The sequence below is a fragment of the Microtus pennsylvanicus genome, chromosome 3 (assembly GCF_037038515.1).
Source record: "Microtus pennsylvanicus isolate mMicPen1 chromosome 3, mMicPen1.hap1, whole genome shotgun sequence".
In the NCBI taxonomy this organism is placed as follows: domain Eukaryota; kingdom Metazoa; phylum Chordata; class Mammalia; order Rodentia; family Cricetidae; genus Microtus; species Microtus pennsylvanicus.
Window position 1 is genome coordinate 117,416,927 of NC_134581.1, and position 24,806 is coordinate 117,441,732.

The following is a 24,806-nucleotide window of genomic DNA, read 5'->3' on the forward strand; positions in this document are numbered from 1 at the left end:
TTTTCTTGCATATGCATCATTATCCTTTGTTATAATTTGTACTCCTCTTCCTTCCAGTCCTCCAGCCGCTCTGCCTTTCTGTTGGAGTTCCTTCTTCTCTGTACATGGTGTTCCTCTCCTGTACATGGTCCTCCCCCCTGTATCTGGCCCTCCTCCCCTGTACATGGTGTTCCTCCCCTGTATGTGATGCTCCTCTCCCGTACATGATCCTCCCCCATACGTGGTGCTCCTCCCCTGTACGTGGTCCTCGTCTCCCCTGTACATGGTGCTCCTCTCCTGTACTTGGTCCTCCCCCTGTACATGATCCTCCTTCCCTGTACATGGTGATCCTCCTTCCCTGTACATGGTGCTCCTCCTCTGTACGGGGTGCTCCTCCCCTGTACGGGGTGCTCCTCCCCTGTATGTGGTCCTCTTTTCTCCATCCATGCCGCAAATAGTCCATTACTCTCTGTTTTCCTCTTCCCATCTCCCTTAATAGAACTCTGCCTTCCCTCTCATATTCTTGACAATATTCACATTCATGTGTGTGCACACACACACCACATACACTCACACATACCACACACACAACACCCATACACACGCTCACACATCACACCAATCACACATCATACACACACACATGAATTCACACACCACATACACACACTCACACACCACACACATTCACACATAAAAACATCATGCATACCACACACACTCACACACCACACACATGAATCCAGACTTGTAGAGAGAAAGGATGTAGCATTAGCCTTTCAGAGTCTGCTTTATTTTGCTCCACATATGATCTCGAGTTACATGCATCTTGCTGCAAGTATCAAGATTCAATTTTTCTTCACAGCTGAATTAAATTCCATTGCGTATTTATATGCACCACATTTTCTTTATCCTATTATTGATTGATAAAAATCCTGTTTCTTAGTTATTTGAATAGTGCATCAATAAGCTTGACTGTGCAACATCCCTGGCATGTTGGCTCAGATTTTTTTTCAGATACGTACTAAAGACTGGATTCACATTGCAATTCTCTTGTTTAGCCTTTTGGAAACCACCATAGCTGTTTCAACATTGGATGCATGAGTTTGTATTCTCTCCAGCAGTGAATAGGTTCATTCCCCACACCCCCACAAGCACCCCTTATCTCTTGTCTTTGCCATACTCTATTGGGGTGAGGTAGGATCTTACAGTAGTTTTAATTTATTTCTCTGTTAAGGCAGTTGAACACTTTTAAAGAACATTCCTTTGCCATTTGTATAGACAGAGGCTGTTTGTTCATTTCCTGGCCACCCAGATTTGAAATAGTCACACAGAAATTGTATAAATTACAATGCTGCTTGGCCAATAGCTTAGACTTCTTATGAACTAACCCTTACATCTTACATTAACCTATTTCTATTTTCTATGTATTGCCATGAGGCTAGTGCTTTACCAATAAGGTTCTGGGGTGTCTGTCTCCTTTGGCAGCTACATGGCATCTCCCTGACTCTGCCTTCTTTTCTCCTCTATTTCTGCTTGGAATTCCCACCTTGCTCTATTATGTGCTGCCATAGGCCTGAAGCAGCTTCTTTACTAATCAATGGTAATAAAACATATTCACAGGATACAGAGAGGAATCCCACATCTCTTTTGCATCTCTCTTCTTGATATCCATCTCTTCAGCTCATCAGTATGTTCACTGGCTGCATGGTTTATTCTGGTATTTAATTTTTCAGTAGTTACAATGAAGATTAATCCCCTGTTTGTTGTACAGCTATGAAAGTTTTTTACTTATTCTGAAGGCTGCCTCTTCACTCTCATGACTACTTCCTTTTTTGTACAGAAGATGTTTAATTTTATGTTGGTGGATACTAAATCAGCGCAGTAAGACCTGTGGGTTTTCTAACTACCGGTAACTCAATTTCCAGGAAATAAATCAGGGGGAAAATCTCATCCATGAAATTCCTTCTTTAAATTGATTGTCTATAGGGTTGTTCCACCATTATGATCCCTCCACACTCACATCTATGTACCCATTGCAATCAACAAATGTCTCCTCCTATATTATATAAGGATAAAGCCAAGCCTACATTTCAATCCCTTCTCTAGATTCTATCAGTGGAATCATCTTCCATTAAGCAGAAGATATGAGCCCTGCCTGTTTTCGGAACCCACACCCTGGGCTCAGGTCTCCAGATTAAAAAGTGGGTTTGGATCTGAGGTTGCCAAAGCAACAGAATGTCCATTAACCAGACTGGAAGGATCTTGAGTCATTGCTCTGAAGGATCGCATTTAACGTATAAATAAAACAGATCCCTGGCATTCTAAAATGGTTTAGATAATAGTTCCTCCATAGGGCAGAGATGGATTGGAATTCAATACTCTCCCACGTGGCCATCAGCTGCTGAAATGCTCCAAATACCTTCATGTCAGTTTTGCAGCAAGTCTGAGCGCTAGCATCTAAAATTACATTACTTTCCCCTTTGCTTTCTCTCTTCCTGGCCTTCACTACAGATAAGTTGGAAGGAAAATACATCTCCTCCCTCCCTTCAGCTGTCTGCAACCTGACGCTACGCACAGTGGCACAGAGCCTGTGTTGCAGGAATACAATGTGGGAAACAGTTTTCAAAATGCTCGCTGTCTAGATAAAAAGAAAGCTAAAAATGTGTTTGGTTTACTGGCTTTGAATGAGTACCTAATTGTCATGTTTCTAGTGGAGCCTTCCTTGAACATTACACTGTCATGAAAATAAGTCATCGATAGCATAATATAATTCATGTGGAAATCATTAAAAGAAACACAGACCTGCAGCTTGTTTAATAATTTACATGTCATCTTTTAAAATTATGTGTGTACAAGAGTGTGTGTGCGTGTGTGTGTGTGTGTGTCCACGTGTGCGTGTGTGTGTGCGTGTGTGGTTTATGTTCAGGCATGTGTGCTGTGAACACCCTGTAGATGTCAGAGGCCAGTTGTGGAATCCATTCTTTCCTCCACCTTTACATGGGTTTTCTGATTAAACTCAGCCAGGATTTCATGCGGTCCCTTTACTGGAAGAACCACATCATCAGCCCTACATTCCCTATACTTTTTATTTATTGTTATTTTATGTGTATGAGTGTTCTGTCTGAACGCATGCATGTGCATCATGTAGGGACTGGAGTTATGTGCAGTTATGAGTCAGCTTGTGGATGCTGGGAACTTAACCCAGGTCCTCTCAAGAGCAGTCAGGGCTCTTGGCCACTCAGTCATCACTCCAGCCTGCCTGTGTTCCCTTTTGATAACCCCTTAGACAAAATAAGGAGAGCCACTGGTACATAAAATGCATGTCTTGATAGTAAAGGGGCAGGGATGCTTTTACTCAAGTGGTACAGATCGTTCTAGTTTCCAACAATAGTGTTGGATTACTTTCCTGTTTTCATTTATAATCTAAAGAAATTCTTTATCACCCATACTTGTTCCCATAGGATTAGCATAAGCATATTATACTCACAGGGCCGAATATGAGGGCAGAGAGACCCACACGAGAGAGACCAGTCTTAGGCTGTACTTACTGACAAAAGAATATATTCCTCCGTCAATACGGAGCACAAATAGGACAATTTTTTTGTAAACTCAGTATTATTCATCTCCAGCACCTCGCTTGCTGCTGTGAGATTTCAAAGACCAGGAGTTCTTTGAAGGGTTGGCTAAACTTTCTAATGATTTTCAATATCTTTTTGATATGCAACTGTCAAAGGAAAGACTCTATTTCAGTTGTTCAGATAAGGAAATTCACAGTTCATAAGGTATAAATACAGAAAGATGCAATATTAACAGTCAGCAAAGCACAGCTCCAATCAATACCTCCCCTAATCAAGTCTCATGCTTCTTGCCTTAGACTTAATGAAGTTCAGGACTCAATCCCTGGACTTCACAGGTCTGAGTTCACTGCATCTGCCTGGTTTCTACAGCTCTTCTTTCTTTAGGTGCTTATTAATCTGGAGCTCATCGGAATTACATAAGAGGCTTTAAATCTGTCTGTCTGTCTCTCTCTCTCTCTCTCTCTCTCTCTCTCTCTCTCTCTCTCTCTTTCGGGTTCTTCGGGATTGCATGAGAGGCTTTAAATCAGTCTCTCTCTCTCTCTGTCTCTCCTTTTCTCTCCACACCCATACACCCACACACACTTTACATATATATGGTGTGTATGTGTGTGTGTGTGTATATATATATATATATACTATATATACTATATATAGATTTATAACCACATGCTAGCTGAACTTGAATCTGAACATGAAGTATAGGCCTTTATATATATTTGTTAATTTTGTGGGAGGGGGGGTACTTTATTATTTGGGCTACCTGCTCCAGACTGATTCCAAAACTTATTTGCAACCTGTAGTAAATAGTTTATCATGCTTCCAAGTTCTGTAAGGAATGGCACTTACTGTCTTGGAATTCTTCTGGATATCTGTGATATCTGGGGTTTGAGCTGAGACTGCTAGGGGTGTCTCAAGGAACTGGGGGCTGTAGTCATCTGGTGGAGTTCTTCCTGACCATTCTGATATTAATAATTAGACTGGGTTGATGTCAGGGCCCTGCTCAATTGGACCTCAGTCAGACACGTCTTTACTCATCCCTTTCAGTATAATATGGGCTTTCTTAGAGGATGGTAGCCCAAGATCACCAAGCTTCCTCTGTAGAAGCTCCTAACTCCTGAACAAATAAACACCTTTGGAAAGGCGCCGCTGTAAGACCTTTTCTGCACCGGGCCTAAGGAAACACAATCTTTGAGGTCCAGGAATAAAGAAAACCTGAAAGAAAAATGACAGTTCACCTGTGGTGACATTTTGAAGTTGACATATCCTGACATATACAACCTGTAGCTGGAGCTGAGACCAACCAAACTCATTCTTTGTAAGCACTAGAGACAGAGCAGGGCTGGAGCTGGGCAATCTTCCTACATTTTGTCTGGGATGTTTCTGGCTTGCCTCACCGTACATCTGATAGTGCCACCGTGTGTAAGCACCAGAACTATGAGCTAAGTACCACCAGGAGGATCATTTTACCGCTTAGGAAAACTAATGTTTGAAGGTTTAGCCACTCACTAGGTCACAAGATAACAAAGCAACTAAGCAGTCTTGGGCAGATCGCCAAACCCAGCGCTTTCATTCCAAACTGAACTATTAATTCCTTCCTATGAGGAATCTAGGAACTGGGGTGGCAGGTGGGGATTGGGGGGTGTTCAAGCAGAATTCTGCTTTCACCACTTAAGATTCCTTCTTTCTACTTGTGCTCCCCGCCCCAGCTTCTGACCTCGCCCCTTGCCTGTGCGGACAAAGCCTTGACTGGTCTGTCCTGTAAGGTGTCTTGTGGTGCCATGGTCCCTTTGGCATGAGGCTAAGGGCGTGCCAGAGCCAGGAAATGCTCCCAGGCAAGGGGAGCTGCATCGTTGCTAAGTGCAGGGATGAGTCGGATCCCCAGTGAGGCGCAGTCAGCCCGTGGGAAGGGGGCGGCGAGAGCCAGTGTGCTGAAGCCTAGGGGCGGGAGAGGGAGGGGAGTCCCTGCTGAGCGGAAGGCGGGGCACGCGGAGCGAACACCCACTCGCGTCCGAGCGCGGGGAGGCAGCAGCTGAGACAGCGCCAGGTCGGAGCCGCTGCATCCCGCCCCGTTGGTCTCTGCCAGTCCACTTCGGGGCTCCAGAGGATGGAGGATTCCCGGGAGACCTCGCCGTCCTCCAACAACTCCTCCGAAGAGCTCAGCTCTGCCCTGCAGCTGTCCAAGGGCATGTCCATCTTCCTCGACGTAAGTATAGATGAAGCAGTTAGGTGGGCGCCTTGGACATCACCCCTGGGAGAGAGGGAGGGTCGGGCGCAGCCACTGGCTGCTGGTGTTGTGCGCTCAGACCTCCACCCAAACTATCTCCTGTCCGTTGTCCCCCAGGGGACCCTAGGCTAATGTCAGAGAAAAGACTGCCGCCCAACTTGCAAAAAGAGCTGTCCCAGGCTTGCGGCTTTGATTACAAGCCTTCAGGAGACCAAAAAGTTCAATGTCCCAGCAGCCTGGGCTTCTGCCAGGGATGGAGGGGGAACAGGAATCTGCATTGGTCGGTATAGGACTTGATTCCTGGCTCATTCCGGTTTGCTAATAGGCACCTCCGTTTGTGCTAGCGAGCGCTGATGGAAGCCTTAGAAATTGTGTTGTACTCACCACCCCCCCGCCCCCCGCCTCTCCCAGCTGCTTCCAAAAACAAATTCATTGAACATATTTGTTTTTCGTTTTACAACGGTAGCCAAGGTCTCTTTTATGTGATGATTGTTTTCCTTTTGATGCCCCCTCCCTTCCCCATCATTCTCTTCCCCTGAGAGTCTAAATTGTAATGGTTCTCAATGCCCTCTCTTCTGGCTTTGGACTGTTTCCCCTTTGGTCCCACTTGCTGGGGAATTGACTTCTGTCTTCCGAGTCTCTAACAAGACCATTCTTTTCTTTCTGTGCTGTTTTTCTACCCTTGCGCTGTGATTTCTCTCTCTATGGCAATTTTAGATCTTATTTGCTCCTGGATTCTGCTCCGATGTGTCCTTTGCTGGTTCAGTTCTCTGTGTTTCTCACCCCCCCCCCCCCGCCTTGTTAGCTTCCCTGGCTCTCCTGTTCCCCGGGGGTCACACGCCTTCTGGGCTCTGGCTCTCCCCACGGCAGCTCACTTGTCAGATTCACTCTGTTCCAGCAGGTAGTAGTGTCAGGCTCAGTGGGGGCAGATCCAGCTTCTGGTGAGCATGCTGGAAAACGGGCATAGCTCGCCGCCCAGGAGCCCTGTTGGTCCCTGCGCGTCCCCTCTCCAAACCATAATTTCTTATTACAGTCCAAGCAAGTAGGAGGTGGGCCAGAAGCCAAATGCACTTGATTTTGAAAAAAAAATGAAAATATGGGGAAATCAAATACTAGTATCATAATGGCCAGGCAGAGATTTTGACGATAATGGGGGGGGGGGGGGGGGGAGTCAGGGAAGCAAGGAGTCCTCACTTTGTCTTGAATAATCTAGAAATACATAACAATACATAACAATAATTAAATCTTGTATAAGACACTTGATTGAAGGTTCAGTCCCAGTTCCTGGAAACCTCCCTTTATCACCGTGCAGTTCTAACGCAAGATTTGGGGTATGGGGGCCAGACATTTTCCTCCCTCAAAAACACAAATCTCTGATTTTCACTTTTGGCAGCACCAAATTGTTATAGTTTATTTTTCTTGGGAGGGGGGAAAAACGGTCTTTACACGGGTTCAGTCGATGCTTTCATTAGATAGTATTATTTCTTCATGTTTTGCAATTCAGGACATAGCCCTTGAGGGACTAAACAGAGTGTGTAAAGAGAAGACAGATAGTATTATTTCTTCATGTTTTGCAATTCAGGACATAGCCCTTGAGGGACTAAACAGAGTGTGTAAAGAGAAGACATGGGAAGCCAATCACCGCCCCCCACCACTCCACCCCTCCTTAACCTCCAGACCAGGAGGAAGTCAGGGCCTTACTCATCCAGAGCGGGAGGAGGGGGAAGGACACTTACTTATGTAAGGCATGCATTCTGAGGGCAAGTGGGACCCACATCAGTCTGGGCCTGACTTCTGCTCTGCCCTCCAAGGATACAGAGTGCTACCTTGTGATTTTTATCCTATGCATCTAACAAGTCCTGGTGATACTCTGCTCTGGTGAGGGACATATCAAAACTACATAAGGGGAGAGGCAGGCAGACAGACCAGACCATTCTCAGCTGAAGTTAACTTGAGTTTTCTAAAAATAAGTAAGTAAATAAATGAATAAATAAAGCTCATTTATTACATATGCACGGCTGCTCCCCAGTTCTACAAATGGTGCAAGGGCTCTGCCCTGAAGAAACTTTCATCTTCGGACAGAGCTCCCCTGGCTTCTTAAGTCTGTTTCTAGAATTGAAGAAAAAAAGAAAAAGCCCCACCTGATTCCACAGGAGACGTGTGAACAAGCTTGTTTTTCAGTGAAATGTAGTCTCAAAAAAAAAAAGTTTCACTGCAGTTGAATTTTTTTTTCTTGGATAGAAAATATGTTGTTTACACATTTCTGAGTTATTTTGTGAAAAAATCTAACACTCTGGTGAATGGTGTGACATGAAAAAGGATTGGTTATTTAGGGATCTCTGAATTATTCATCTCTGGATCGTGTTGCTTTTAGCAAAAACAAAATGTGAAACATAAATACATCACTCGATTTGATTAGATTCAGTATATTCTAGTAGCATTGCTAGGAATGGTTGCTGCCTGCACAAGGAAAATGTGGTGGCCATTACCTGTGCTAGGGCAGCAAAGGCATGAAGCCGCCTCACAGACTAATTTGCAAATCTGGGGAGAACCGAATCCTAGCATTTGCACTCAAGTGTCAGTGAACGGTCAGTCTTTAGACTTCTTCGAGAAGTTACTTTCACGTCATTTGAGAATCCTGTTGATGACATGATTAGAGTCAGCCAGCTGGTTAGAACCAAGAGATAAATGGTTGACGTGAACATGAAAATCAGATTTCATAAGTCATTGCCTTTCATTGAATTTTCTTATCTCATACACAGAAGTAGCCATGAGTCTGACACTACTTAAGATTGTTGTCATTATGGGTGTGGTCTAGAAACAAAGGGGTAAAGAGAACACATACAACACACATTTGAAGTATTGTGATATGTCAAGGTTTCATGTTAAATTAATAAACAGTTATAGCTAAATTCACAAACTAATACAGGAACTACATAAGTATAATCCACATTGTTTCCCCAATGTGGCAGAATTACAGATCACTTTATCGTAACTACTTGTGAATACCTACTGAGGGCAAATTAGAAGTGCCAGCACCCAGACAGGCTGGCAGGCTACGGCTGGGCACATTGACACAGTGCATGCCTGCCAGTCGTGGGACAGGACCAGAACTGACCCCAGTATATGAAACACAGGAGAATCAGAAGGCTGACAATTACTTTTCTTTTCTACTGCTGTACCGCACGTCCCCACGTTTCCTCATTCCAGATAATGGAGAATAAAGCCCTATTTAAGATGTGAGTCCCTGAAGCAGTGAGGTGCTCTTTTGGTTAATCTACTCTGCTTCTGTGCAGCGGGAGAACCTCCAGCGCTGCTCCTGACACGGGAGAAATTCCAAAAGAAATGAGCTGCATCTCCACTCATCCAGTGGTGTTGTCCTCTTCAAACAGATGGATTCCCCTTGATTCTTCTTTCGTTCAGAGCTGGGCCTTGTGTGTGTTAGGCAGGTGTTCTACCTCTGAAGCACAACTCTAGCCTTTCCTTGCTTTTAATTGAGAAGTAAGAGGGCCTTCTTCATTTTACTGGCGAAGTGGGATTGAAGCTAGAAAGTCAGAAAAGAGTTACGGCTCTCCATTGTTTCCCCTCCATCTTGGTGTATAAATTCATGCAAGGGACATGGCCTGGAAGGTCAGAACTTGGTGAAAAATTAGCACCAGCTTCCCCCTCTAAACACTGTTTTATCTGATGCTTGGCAAGTACTTGTTCGTGTGAGAGGTGAAATGTGTGTGTGTGTCGGGGGGGGGGGGGCGGTCAGAGCAGTCAAGGTTTTCTGACACCACGATTCTAGGATTGAATCCTGCTATAGTCACACATCTCCTGTCTTTTCCTGTCTCCTGTGCACACCACACCGAATTACTTGGAGATTGTCCAATTTGGGAAATGCCGAAAGTGAAAGACTAGACAATACCGGCTTTAGCTATATTTTTTTCCACAAAGGATTTACCTTGACAAAGCTGAGAAGAATGGAGTAAGATGTAATAATTACATTTTAGACCTGTTTTCCACGGTCAACTTCCCTGCAGCCTGAGGGCAACCAGTGCTGTAGTACCGAACACAACTGAGTGCCCAGGCCCGTGCATTGCTACTCATCCCCTAGCTCTTCCCTATACATCAGCCTATGCTCTGTATGAGCGCTAGTCTCCTGCTTAACATCCCAGTTTCCCTGGATCCTGCCCAGAGACTGAGAGCCCATCTTATCTTGAATCTTAACATGCATCCTGGTCTGAGGCACTTGTTAGTTCAGTAAATGGTGACTTCTCTGTGCTTGCAAGATAACATTATGTTTAAAGTCTGTCCCCAATAACTTAAAGTAAGAAATAAGGAATTCCAGGTATAGGTGCCAAAGAGTATCTTTGGAGGTTAAATAAAAAGAAGACTCTGTACAATAATCCTTAAGTAGCAAAGTCCAGTATCTCTTGTATTTAAGCCTGTATTTATCCCTCGTATTCAAGCCTGAGCATATTTAAATTTATTTACCATGCCTCTAGTGCGGGCAGCTGCTCAGAGTAGCTGACTGAACTCCGTTCTCATCGGCAGAGCATTTTTTACTCATTACTTTGTGAGCTCTGAGGCAAAATTTGCAGAAGAGGCGGTTCTATCCATACTTAATTACAAGAATTTTATACCATGAGCTACTGTCTTAATTTCATCTCACCCAAGTGCCACCTCTGGTTGTTATTTATGCAATGAAATGATGGAATTCCCGAGTCCAACTCCTTGGCATGCGGTTGATTCTATTCCCGTCATTTCCCATTCTTGTGGACACAATAAGATTCAAAAGTCAAACATTAGAGCCAATCATAGTTAAGAGACGGGATGTGCTTGGCTGTAGCTTTTCAATTTTGGAAGACAGGAAGACGCTGTCCACTGGAAGAGTTGATCATTAAAGTCTCCACCAGCAACTACTCCAAGCAGTAAAAAGAATATGCCTAGGTCGGTTTTACTTCTTGCCATGAAGTCATCTTCTTTTAGTCATGAAGTTTACTAAATGGAGGAGCAGTTTCTGTCTGAAGGGTAGAGTGGCATCTGACCATCTGTTGCTGGGAAAGTTTCATGAGAGAGACTCGTGAGAAGTAACGTTGGCATTTTATAGTAGAAACCATCTTAGTAAAGATTAGGTTTAGCCATACCTCACTTCTGTGAGCTGGGAAGAATGAAGGGACGATGCTTTTCCTACAATCGGATGAGGGCAAGTTTAATAGTGTGCACACAGCAGTGGTAAACAGGAGCTTGTGTTCTTAAACTGCTCGCTAAGAAGTGCCCATCTAAAACTAAGGGTAGCTCCAGTCATTTAACAATAATTTAAGCTTACTCAGGAAAAACAAGATCCTCAAGGGCTCTTTCCATATAATTAAACTTTGCATTTGCAATACCATAGATGGTCATTTTCTGCAGCTGTGTATGAAGTAAATTATGTCTTCCAGTTGGTTTTCTGCAGGTATCTACATCACATGGGGCTCATTTAATTGCTCCTAATAGAGGGAAACAACACCTGTTTCGGGTTTTAATGTTTAATGTTTAGTGTGTTGATCTCTTACAATGTAGCTGGGCTTATCTCCTTAGGGTCTAGCCAGGGGTACAGAGAGTGCCACTGGTTTTTCTGAACCTCACAACACAACTTTCTGGAGTGTTGATTCATTTCAAGTTATAAATTATATTCATTTCAAAAGGGGGCCATAGCAACTCCCACAGATGGGGTGGCTCGCACGTAAGAACTCCTAAGACCTCAGGGTTGTGAGGCCCAGTAGGGTATAGAGAAGGTGCGGCAGGAAGTGGCTCCTCCCCAGGCTGCAGAGTGCAGATCTTCTGTGCCACTCTGTTAGCTTTTGATGGCAGCTGTGGGCTCCCATCATCTAGAATCCAGGACCTCGCTGTCATGAGCCCTCTTCCACGTCTGTGTCTCTGAATCTCTGTCTCTTTATAAGGTCATCCATCAGGGCCCATGCCTCATGAAGGACCCAATTCCAAATAAGGTCACATTCACAGGCACTAAGAAGCTAGAACTTCAACACCTGTTTTCAGGAGAAGACAGTTCAAGCCGCAGCGTGTTTGATGACACACTGTCCAAGGGCAGCACCTTGCCTGTATCTTTCCAGGTTTAAATCCAAAAGCAACTAAAGAGTATCTTTCTCCTAACTGCCCATGCATGTACTATTGTTTAGCCCTAAGGTGCTCCGCACCTATCAAATGGCATTGGCAGAGAGATATATTCAGGCCTGCACACTCTACCCAGCCCTTAAACACAGACACCAAGAGTAGAGGAAAGACTAGTTTCTCAGGGAATAATTAGAAATCTTTACCATTGAGTATTGGATACCAGATGGCCAAACAATTGCAGTGCATCAAAACACTTTAGAGAGGGTATAAGATAACACTATCACTATATCCAAGTAAGAATCAGTATAGATATGTGGGGCTCCTATTTGCCAACCACTTGTTACTTTTCTGGTTTTATGTCCCATTTTATTGAGATAACAATTAACTGACATTAATGTGTATACATTTAAGATATAGGTGTGTTGAGCTTTAACAATGAAACGTGTGAGTCCCTGTGAGTCCCTGCGAGCATCACGGTTGGCAGCAAAATGTTCTGCAGAGAGGCAAGAATGAAAACTCGGTTCAACGTGATTTAGCCAAGCTGGTTTGAACTTCCAGAGCTCATCAGGGCAGTTTATTTTAGAGATATTTAAGTGCAGCACAATTTTGGATAAACATTTCCTGGTAACAATATTCCAATCCCACGTATACAATAAAGCTTAAGACGTGACTACATCTTTGCAAAGCACTTGTGACCTCTCCCATGGAGACCTATATATAGCCTAAGGGCTTAGGATCTGGTGTGGTCTCCGACAGACATAGCATCAGTGGTGAGCAGCCTGAGAAGAACAGGTGATATCTCCTCTAACTATGGGTTCCCTTGACTAAGAAACTAAGCCAAATATAGAGGTCTAGGGAGGGAGAGACTGTGATAAACAGTCTGGGGATTTGGGTGAGGTCTGGCTCCACAGGTAGCAAAGATCACCAGGTCATTAATGACATCCACTCCCAATCTTCTGGGTGGAAAACAGGTAGACCTTTCCTCCATTGAGGAAACAACCTGATTAACATTCCTGGTTTCTCTAGTGCTTATGTGTGAGCACTCCTGCTCTCTGCAATGAAACAATCACATTTGAGATAATTTAATATTTGTATCCTCAATGGTTTTCTCACATACTTTGATAATCCATAGCTCTCGGCCTTGACTACTGTTAGACAGCTTTCGATCTACTTTATGTCGCTAAGTAATATCATTCATTTTAAAACTGGACTTATACCCAGGCATTTTTTGTGTCTCGGTTTTCTATTCAACATAATTACTTTGAGATTCATCCACATTTTTACATGCAAGATATTTTTGTTAGCGGATTCTTTTTAAATTGCCCACTAGCTCTTTTTTTGTGCTGATCATATATTTTGGTTCATCAGTTTACCTACAGATGGACATTTGAGCTGCTTTCAGGTAGGGGAATATTTAAAAATGAAAATCTCAGTTGGAAAATATTCATTAACATTAGAGTTTCATTTGCTTAGTGATAGATTAATTGTGTGTGAATATAGCATGCATTTCATTATTTAGGAACTAAAGATGTTCTTTCTTCCCCCTGCCAATCCTGGGGATTGAATCTAGGGCCTCACTTATGCTAGGCAAGTACTTTACCACTGAGTTAGAGTCCCAGCATAGGGGAAAAAAGATAATAAATGTTTTCTTCTTTTCTTTCCAGATACTGAGGAGAGCAGACAAAAATGGTAAGACCAAATTTATACAATTTCTATTTAATTAATTCATTATATTTTAGACTATCTTATAAAGAACAAAGATGTTGAAAGTCCTTGAAATTGACCTATAAAATATAATTCATCAATAGTTATCATTTTCATCAAGTTATGGCTCCAGATACTCATGAGAAGAGGCAGGTGAATTCACATTTGACAACAAGATGGGATTTATGCTCTTGAAGTAAGGAGTCCTGTCATATATGGGCTAGGATTTTTCCCCTGTAATGCTTGGGGAGGAAATAAAGCAATAATCGCATTGATTGACTGAGTGTACTGAGCTGTGTGCTTTGTCTGTTGTGTCTTAAGAGTTCTAAGCTAGAGAACTTGAACATAAATCTGCTTGGTACCAGCATCTAGGCGCACTAATCTCTCTGTGGCCTAAGGCGTTCCAAGGGCACTGTGGGACGGCTGCCTGGAAACAGTACAGCTTACTCCTGTATCGGAGGCATGGGAAACTCTCATCCACAGAGAGAGAGAAGGAAGAGATGGCAAACCAGATATAAAAGTCTGCCCTGAAAATCTAGAGGCGGCTCTGCTAAGTTCAACTATGAGCTCATAGGTAGATTTCACTCCTTGATTTCACTAGAAGTCTCCTTCCACAGAAGCAGAGCTTGTTAAGTTTGTTCTAAGGAAGTACTTCACTGGAGTTACATTACTGGTAAGAGTGGCTTGATGGTTTTAGAGTACAAAGGCTTCTTTCGCTTTCTGGGAATCTCACTTCTTATCTCCAAGAAAAGAGCGCTGACAGACCTGACCATTAAATCATGTTATATAGATCTCCTTTAAGCATCCAGACCCAGAAGAGCGTTTCTGACACTGTGCACCTTAGTCCTCAGCACCTAATGGTCCATCCAGGGAGCTCTGGGGAATCACCCCAAGTCTGAGAGCATAAATCACTTTATTCAAGCGATGTTACAGCGATTGTTATATCACCAGTTCAGGGCATCTTTATTCACTTGTGCGATCTCATTACTCTTGAGCATGGAAGTGAGGAGGCTTTCTTATCTGACTCTTTAACCCTCTGCCGGGGTCCCGGGGTCAGGTAGCACACTCGTCTATGCGGCTGCTGTGTAGTTCAGCACCGGCCTGCTGTTCTGACAGATACACCTGGCCCCTCTCACCTGAAGCCCCTTCTCTCTCAGGTTGTGCCTTTGTTTTCTTGGATCTCCAGATTCTGGTAAGGCCTGGTAATTTTACCTTTGTATCCATCTTCCCACTCTCTATCAAAACTATCATACTCCACAATCATGGTAAAACCCAGTTACCACAACTCATATTCATGACATAAACCATCCGACAAATCAATTCACATGAATGAATTTAGAGGCTGATGGTGCCCCCATATTTTATGGTACACAGAGAAGTCACCTGTTCCACCCATCCCTTACTCCCACAAGTTCCTCCCACTAACATGATTCCTTTCTGTTCCCTACTCCTTTCTCATGTCTGCTTTTACCATGTGATGAAACCTTCTTCTCCCTGATCTTATCTCTCGCAGGCAAAGACTGCGTTTATCCTGCAGTCCTCTGAAATATACAGTTTCCTGAGTGTTTCTCCTTACTCACAGCTCCATGACACAGGCCTGAGTAATCATGGTTACTACGACTTTCCACTCCAGGGACCTTGAGAATGTCCACGTCTTGCACACGGTCTTGCACAAAAGGCCTCCTATCTAACTCTTTCCTACACTGCAGGACCCCACCCTCTCTCTGAGTTCCTAACTCTTCCCTATGCTGCAGGACCCCACCCTCTCTCTGAGTTCCTAACTCTTTCCTATGCTGCAGGACCCCACCCTCTCTCTGAGTTCCTAACTCTTCCCTATGCTGCAGGACCCCACCCTCTCTCTGAGTTCCTAACTCTTCCCTATGCTGCAGGACCCCACCCTCTCTCTGAGTTCCTAACTTTTCACTATGCTGCAGGACCCCACCCTCTCTCTGAGTTCCTAACTCTTCCCTATGCTGCAGGACCCCACCCTCTCTCTGAGTTCCTAACTCTTCCCTATGCTGCAGGACCCCACCCTCTCTCTGAGTTCCTAACTCTTTCCTATGCTGCAGGACCCCACCCTCTCTCTGAGTTCCTAACTCTTCCCTATGCTGCAGGACCCCACCCTCTCTCTGAGTTCCTAACTCTTTCCTATGCTGCAGGACCCCACCCTCTCTCTGAGTTCCTAACTTTTCACTATGCTGCAGGACCCCACCCTCTCTCTGAGTTCCTTACTCTTCCCTATGATGCCAGACCCCACCCTCTCTCTGAGTTCCTAACTCTTCCCTACACTGCAGGACCCCACCCTCTCTCTGAGTTCCTAACTCTTCCCTATGCTGCAGGGCCTCACCCTCTCTCTGAGTTCCTAACGCTTCTGCATATATAGATCATTTTAGAGGAGGGCTAAAGTTGATCAAGATTCCAGTTTGCTTAGCCAAACTTGCTTCTCTAGGGCAAAACTCGGTCTTCTGCATCAACACTATGCCTAGCACTCACCTTTACACTAGTTGGTATTTGTTTGATAAGTTACTAGTGAAGATACTCTGCCAGGATACACTGCTTTGATCTGTCCACTCCTCTCTGCCTTCTCTCTACCTTATTCTTCACCCTGACTCTTGGTATAAAGTCGGGGCATGCCTGGAGTCTAGCAGTTCTGGGCCTAAATCACAGTTATCCTACCTCATGACTCCATGGATGCCAGGAATCACTGTCAATAGCACATGAGACAATGTCAAACCTCTGGGGGTGTGCCTCATACACAGTAGCAACTCAGTTTCCAAGTTGTGAGCTCTGTTGTGTCGCGATGCTTTGGCCATATGAAGCAACTGGTGACATTGCAGTATTGTCTCCTGTAGCAGGACTTGGTGGGGAGGCAACATAAGGCTCTTTACCAGTCATGCAGAATTGAAAAAGAAAAGAAAGGGGGGGGGTCTGGTGTAAATAAGGAGATAAAAAAATAGCCATCTTTGGTCCCAATGAGGAGCAGAAGGAGGGAGAACATGAGCAAAGAAGTCGGGACCACGAGGGGTGCACCCACCCACTGAGACAGTGGGGCTGATCTATTGGGAGCTCACCAAGGCCAGCTGGACTATGACTGAAAAAGCATGGGATAAAACTGGACTCTCTGAACATGGCGAACAATGAGGACTGATGAGAAGCCAAGGACAATGGCACGGGGTTTTGATCCTACTTAATGTGCTGGCTTTGTGGGAGCCTAGCCAGTTTGGATGTTCACCTTCCTAGATATGGACGGAGGGGGGAGGACCTTGGACTTACCACAGGGCAGGGAACCCTGACTGCTCTTTGGACTGGAGAGGGAGGGGGAGAGGAGTAGGGGGAGGAGGAGAAGGGTGGGAGGAGGGGGAGGGAAATGGGAGGCTGGGAGGAGGTGGAAACTTGTTTTTTTTTTTTCCTTTTCTCAATAAAAAAAAAAAGAAAAAAAATAGCCATCTTTTTGTATCATAAGATCTCTCATTGGAAATCAGCAGCTATTTATTCTGTGTATCTACTCTCTTGGTAACAGACTCTTGTGATGGAGACCCTTGTGGACAGCTTAATTGGTGCTGAGATAATGAAAGGAATGAGAAGCAGTAAGCAGAATGAGTCAGCTGCCAGAGGACAGAATTAGCATTTGGACGCCTTCTGACATAAAAGAGAAGTTGCTGGGTAAATGGGAGAAAGTACATGATTAGGGATTAGCTGTAATGATGGTGTCTTGGAGAGAGAGTTTTTGGTCTGGTTGTTGTTTTGAAATCACAGGCTAGGAGCCTAAGCAGAGAGATAGACTTGAAAGTAGTGTTGCTTAGGGGAGACACCAGGGCTTTGATCGCTAAAGCCCAAAATTAAACTCGGAAATGCGGAACTCTGGAGGAGCTTCCTCACCCACGGCCGGAAAGAAAATGGAAACAGTATACTGACATTTTTCAATCTTGTAAAAATTATTTTACATCTAATTTTTACTTAATGATATTTAATTAACAAAATAGTTGGTTGTGTGTATTAATGGTATATAACATGATGTTGGGCTGTATGCATTCATTGTGCAATAGTTACCACAAACTGATCAACACATTCGTCACACAGCAGGTCCCCAGAACTTGCTGGTTTTATGACAGGAAGCTTGTATCCTTCTAAGAACATCACCCCATTTCTCCTACACCCAGCAGCTGGCAATTGCCACTCTACTCTCTGTCTCTATGGGTTTGACATTTCTCAGATTCTACATATAACTAAGATCATACGGTGTTTACTGCTTTGTGTCTGGGCCAAGAGATTTTCTTTAGCTTAGTAAAAGGCAAAGTAAAAAGGCTCCTAGTGGTGAGAGGTGACATCCAGTTCCTCTTTTGGGGAAACGCAAGATCCACGACTGTGCCCGTCAGCTAATAGGGTAGATAAACAGCATTTGTGACCCAGTGTGATGCCTGCCTCCCACCGAACAGCCCTGTCGTTCTCTGGCTTCTAGTTATTCTAGTCTGTGAGGGCAGAGCTGTCTGAGGTCCAAGAGTCTGAGCAAAGTGCCTGCTGTGACATAGGTGCTCAGTAAACCTATGAAGAATTGTGAGAAGGGCGTCATCAACAATTTGACCTTGAAGCCTGAATAAGAAATGGAATCATATGGATTTATTTAATCAAGATTCCCCCTGCTTATAGCTTTTTTTTTTTTACCAATTATTAATAGTGACTAAAATGTATGGTTGACTATTACAGCCTAGGACCAGCCCTAAGTTCTTCATATACATTGTCTTAAATCAGTCTGAAAGTCCACCATAGGCTGTTTAAAGTCGTAGGAAAACGAGAATTTGAGAAATAGAGATTCAGTCCCTTGTTTCCTACTCTCGCCGCACGATATTGAACAAGGCACTCACGCTCCCTGTGTTTCCTCGTCTGTGAGATGGGTGAATGATAGCATTCTGTCACCAAGTTGCCTTGAGAACTAAATGAGATTATGCTTTTGAAGCATTTTACTTTTATCATTACACATTATGTATACACAGTAATGGATTTCATTATATTGAATTTCATATTCACACACACACAACCTCTTCTCCCTCACTCAACCTTTCTTTCCCTCTTCCCAGTTTCCCCCTCTTCTTCTTTTGCACCCTTTTCCTTACCTTTGGTGACATAATGAGTTTCATTAGGATTGCTCACAGGAGCATTCATGAAGAAAATGTTTTTCCTCCATCAATTATTAACTGCCTACACATTCTCAAGGAAAAGCAAAGCCCTGCCTTCCCAGTTCCGCAGCAAGGTATTGGCAGGTCCAATCTTGTGCAGACCTTATGGGTATCGCCACACCAGCTGCGAGGTCAGGAGTAGAGTTAGACATGCAACTCTCAACAGTCAGAGTTCAGTGTTGTCCCTCCCCCATCTTCCTCTAATTCTTCTCATTCTTTTTCTTTCCACTTGCTCACTAATGTTCCCTGAGCCTTGGGAAGGAGCAAAGTGGAGGAGGAGCAAAATATGGATGTCTCACTTAGGAGTGGGCTGCAAAAGTCATTTATTCTCCATACTTTGACCTATTCAGTCACTGCTGACAAAAGACAAAGATGCTTCCTTGACCACAGTTGATGGCAGAACTCTTCTGTGTGTCTGACATTGTTATTTAGAAGGTAATTTGATAGACATACCGCATCTCTACAGCAAAACAGCAGCAGTAGCTTCCTTACTAAGGTCTGTGACTCCCTGTCCCAGCCATGGGCTACCGATCATATCTATCGTACCGTGTGTGAAACCCAATCCAAACCCAATCAGAAAGTGATAGGTGACCTCTGTGATAGACTTGCCACTGTTTGACCAATCAGCTCATTTTGCCTATCTCAGTATGGTTTCATGCAAGGTCCACAGCTTAGTAAGTATGCTGTTATTATTGATGTCAATCCTCCCCCAGCAGTGCCGCATTAATTTCAATCTAGGTAATAATAGCGTGTATTTGTAGCCATCGTTTCATTTTTAATGGACCAAATGAAGCTAGAAGCATTAGGCAACTGTCTTTGAGTTGTATCTTATGTGATTAGCAGAACCAGCATAGTAAATCAAGACTTTTCTTACTCTAAATTGACTTCTTCTGGTCTACATACACACGTGTTTGTATAAATCCTAGTGTGCAAATGCATGACTCTTAGTTGTAGTTGTAACACCAATCTACAGAAGTCTCGTGTTCTGTTGTTGCAATACATGATCGTTACATTTATTTAATGTGTTAAGTATTTTATAGGAAAGCTGAAAAAGGTATAAATGTATGGCTAGCAAATCTCCAGAAAACAGCATTGGCTAAGAAAATCCTGGGCAACGGTTCACATACTATTTGTATATTCTGATGACTGCATTGGGTTGTAGTAATATGGAATTAACTGTATGAAAATTGATTAAAAAATAAATAGCCTTTCAAGTTTATCCTCCAAAGCTTGGTTCATTTGATCCTCTCATGAAAATAAGCTAGGTAGAGACTAAAGGTGTTCAAGGGTTCAGTAGGTGGGGCTTCTTTACAGAGAGGTGAGGTGTTCGCATACCGCCCTCAGAACCTGAGAGAGGTCTATGTCTTCAGAGAGGTGTGAGCTTCCCTGACAGTTATCCTTCAACCCTAAGGAGCCTGCAAACCCTTCCTACTTGTAATCAAGGATGTGGCCCCAAATAAAATGGAGAGATTGAGATGTACGCCCGGAAATTGATATAATTGGTATAAGGTTGATATTTATTTCATAATTTCTTACTTGTTTCTTCAAATGGACATGGAGCAGAGTAAGACAGTTTGAAGGACTCTCAAGTAGCCCGTGCTGCGATTTTTCTTAGGTTTGATGAAAAGTCAGATAGACACCTGCCACCCTGGAAGCCAGATCTATGAGCAATGAGTCATTTAGTCTGTGCCCGAAGAAGGACCCTGTTAGGAGCGGCTCACCATCCAGAGAGTGTGAGAAGAACTCTAGTACAGATTCTGACTCTAATGACTTATTTTTAACAAAACAAGGGAAAACACATTTTCTATTTCTTTAGTACTTTCTTTCTGATATGTAAAGCAGTTTCACACTCACAAATGTGTTACTTTTCTTGCAGAAGTAGAAAATCATGAAGATTCTGATTTTTACATTAGCAGGGCTTAATGGGTATCACAGAAGGAAATCCAGATTCAAACTTCCGAACCCAATAAATGGCCACTAACTGCTCAGCAGTCCGTCCTGGCTATGACATCAGACCCTGGAGTACTCCAGGCATAGCATTTACCCTGAAACCTGAACCCAACCTTATATGCATGTGAAAGTCACGTTAGCTGTTGGCTTTCTTCCTTCTAGAGCCCAGAGGAAGGCGGCATGGTGTTAAGCTCATGACCTGCAGTCAAATGAACTGAATTCCTATCCTTGTTCCATTGTCTTATGTGACCTGCATAGCTTGCTTAGCTTCTTTATCCGTAAAATGGAGGAAAGGTTGTGGCTCTGCTATGTGCCCGTGAGAGACTGAGATAACGCACAGAAGCTGGTCAGGATGGTGGCTGACCCTTGGGAAGTCCTTAGGAAATATTGTCAAGTGTTATTATTCTTTGTCCTACTCCCTCTTAGTTGTGAGCCTGTCCCTCTCGACACCTTACCCCCCTCCATCTGATGGGGGCAGTTACCAGCACAGCACCCAGAGGGTCGTCCAAGATGACCTGACGACAACCCTAGTTTACATTATGCACGCTTGGCATTGGTGCTTCACACATGACAAAGCAGTCTTTCGGATTTTGTGTTACTGTCGCTGTTCCATGTTGAAAACTAAAGAAATTGAATTGACCTTTATTTGTAGCTTTTGAAAGAATTAAAGGAATATGGGATGTGTCATGTGTGTAAGACTTTTCATTAAAAATTTATGTCATGCAAATTTTATTTTATTTTATTTTTTGTTTTTTGAGACAGGGTTTCTCTTGATCTTGTGTGCCACCCTATAAAGGCACTAAATAAAAGTCTCTCTTTCTCTTTCTCTCTCTCTCTCTCTCTCTCTCTCTCTCTCTCTCTCTCTCTCTCCTCTTTCTCCTCTCTCTCTCTCTCTCTCCCTCATACACATGGGGGGAAGGAGAGTGAGAGAGACAGAGAAACATCAGGGAACAGAGCAGATTTTTGTTTTGTTCTATTTTGTTTTTGGTGTGTTTGTTTGTTTTGCCAGTAATGACTGAGGAGTCACACACATACATCAGGTAAGCAGAAAGAAAGGAAAGAAAAGACTTTCTGCTGGGTGGGAAGACACTTGGGGAGCTGAGCTCAACTTCTCCCTGGGGTCTGGAGCTTTTAAAGTTTCTGAGGGGTGGTTCTTCCCTAATTTAGGGTTGGCTACTTTTGGAGAAAGAAAGGATGGCTCCCAACTGTTATGTAAACAAGCCAGTTGAAACAGGATCCAGCCTTGAACTTGCTGAGCCAGTCCTGGCAGGAGATGAAGCCCACAGCTCTTTGCTTTAAATCCTCAGCTTAGAAGGTTGGGGAAGAAGTCAGCCATCTTGTAAATTCACTGCCTTTATTACCTAGTTACATCCACTCTCCCTGTCTGTCTGCCTATCAGAAAATCTAACTCCTAGTTCCTCACCCCCATGCTGCCCAGAAGTCACCCCAACTGCTGCTAGTGAGTCAATCTGGCCAAGAGTTGAGGGAGAAAGGGTAGCAGTTTGAGCAACTCAGAGGAGGGTCATAAGAGACCGTGATAACATTTAGCAGATGACAAAGATACAGGACATTAAGATGGCCATTTGATGACAGTGTGCATCCTCCGAGGACGCCTTTCCAGCGAGGTACCCACTTGTCAAACTCACAGGTTTGGGGAAATTATTTACCAAGTGCTGTCCCTGAGACTTTGCTAGGCAAGCCTAGAAAAAACAAACAGACAAACAAACAAATCTGGAGGGATTGTATGTATTTCTCCTTTACATTGTTAATTAGATCTTTATATTTTATCATGGTTTCAGCAAACAGACTCTGGGTTTTACTCAGACTTGGCCCATAGTGTTCACTCCCGTTGGACGTTACACCTGACCCATGGGCAGAGGCTTCTGCTGCTGGAAAGGCGTGGCCAATGAGACAACATCTTCAATTGACTTCTCCAGTCATTTGATCCCTAGGCAAGGGTCTGGGGTGACAAACAGCTGATTGCATAGTTAAAGTTCGTGTTTTTGAGATGGAAGTAAATTTGAATTAGATATTAATTCTACATTGTAAGGAATGCCATGATAGAAGTCTTCAATGGGGGCTATCCTGGAGTAATCTTCCTGTTTGTGTGTTGTTCAAAAACCTGTGTTTGCTACTTGTTGTCCTCAGGATAAAGCACAGGCTCTTTTACAAAGCTTACCTACCTATCTACCTACCTACCTACTACCTACTCCCTCCCTACCTCCCTACCTAACCTCCCTCCATTTGTGTCTGTAGGACACTCAGCTCCAGATCACCCATCTCTCTGTATATGAATAAGCAGAGCTCTGTCTGCTTGAAACAACTTTCAAGCCATGGGTTTCCAGTAAAGTTGGTCCCTCCCATTCAGACATCTCTGAATTCTATGTGGGAGAATATGCTGGCTAGTTTTATGTCAACTTGATACAAGCTAGGGTCATGTGAAAGGAGGGAATCTCCATTGAGAAAATGCCTCCATAAGATCCAGCTGTAGGGTATTTTCTTAATTAGTGGTTGATGGGGGGGGGGGTCCAGCCCATGGTGGGTGTTGCCATCCCTCGGCAGGTGGTCCTGGGTTCTATAACAAAGCAGGCTGATCAAGCCATGGGAACAAACCAGTAAGCAGCTCCTCTCCATGGCCTCTACATCAGCTCTTGCCTCCAAGTTCCAGTCCTGCTTGAGTTCGTGGCCTGACTTCTGAGAAAGCCTAGCAAAAAGAAAAAAAAAACTAGCAAAAGCCACATAGTAAGAGCTTCATTCTTTGCAATGCTTGTATCACTTTTATTTATGTAAGTTGCTACAAACGTCTGTAATGTTTCCATGTTTCTTATGACATTCTATATCACACATGAATAATTTTATAAACCTCTGAAATATGATAATCTGCAAATTACCAAGTTTTATATAATCTTGAGGGTATTAGTTTATGCATGAAATGAAATTGTCATGTTGACGGAGGTTTCTGTCCCACCTAGTTCTACAGACATTTAGTCCCAAAGAAATACACAGAGGTCTATATTAATTATAAACTAGTTGGCCTATTAGCTCAGGCTTTCTCATTAACTAATTATTACATCTTATATTAGTCCATAATTCTTGTCTGTGCTAGCCACTTGGCTTGGTACTTTTATCAGCAAGGCATTTTCATCTTGAGTCCTCTGTGTCTGGGTGATGACTGCAGACTGAGTCTTTCCTCTTCCCAGAATTCTCTTGACTGGTCGCCCCCACCTATATTTCCTGCCTGGCTGCTGGCCAGTCAGCATTTTATTAAAGCAACACAAATGATAAATCTGTACAGGGAACAAGACCATTGTCCCACAGTATTGTTGTACCTAATAGAACTAACTAACTTAGTAAACAACAATACTGTAAAACAACAGACAGGATGGCATCTTTGTTCCATCCATTGTACTTATCCTCGAGTAACCTAAGACAAAACTCAAGAGCACAGAGGTTGTAACTAGAGTGTGTATCTAGAGTCCCTTCTAACTAAGGGGCTCAGCACCTAACTAGGGCACCTCATTTGGTACAGCTCTGCAGAGTGTTGCTCTGCTCAGAGATTCTACTCATCTTTATTTCTATTGTTTTTCTATAATAAAAAAACAATACTGACATAGTCAAAGCAGTTTGAGAACAAAAGAAAGGAAATGTGGAATTATTCTATGATCATGTTTGAAGATGCACAGTATGATGGAGATCTGGAACCACAGAGGTCAAACGCCAGCCTTGGGTTTTCTATTTTTTTTTTCATTTTCATATACACCAGATATTTTGATTCATCCTTTGTGTGCCAGAGAGCATCCTAGTGTTTGAGGATACAAAGAGGAAAGGATATTTTAGGATTCATTTATGAGGCTGTGATATTGTTGGAGAATTAATCTCCCTGAGCTTATTTCCCTGCTTTTAAGTAAGGATAGAAAATTTGCAGTAATTGGGAAGAATAAGAAAGATAAATCCCCATGAATGGTGCTTAATATTATGAATAATCAAAATATGTCAGCTTCCTTCATTAATTCCCTGTAGGTATGTCCTAAAGATACGATTCTTCAGCTGTAGTTTCACCATGAAAGGTGGATTGTACCAACACGGAACTCCTGC

At 43.4% G+C, this 24,806-nt stretch overlaps 1 protein-coding gene across 1 annotated transcript in view; it reads left to right on the forward strand.

Moving 5' to 3' along the window:
• The first annotated feature begins 5,292 nt into the window (after positions 1 to 5,292).
• The window catches only part of Necab1 (N-terminal EF-hand calcium binding protein 1), a 150,343-nt gene continuing 130,829 nt past the window's right edge, over positions 5,293 to 24,806 (forward strand). The window contains exons 1-2 of the mRNA XM_075966928.1: positions 5,293 to 5,763; positions 13,548 to 13,572. Of these exons, the coding sequence (XP_075823043.1) occupies positions 5,665 to 5,763; positions 13,548 to 13,572 (124 nt within the window). The 5' untranslated portion in view covers positions 5,293 to 5,664. The remainder of the gene's footprint in view (positions 5,764 to 13,547; positions 13,573 to 24,806) is intronic.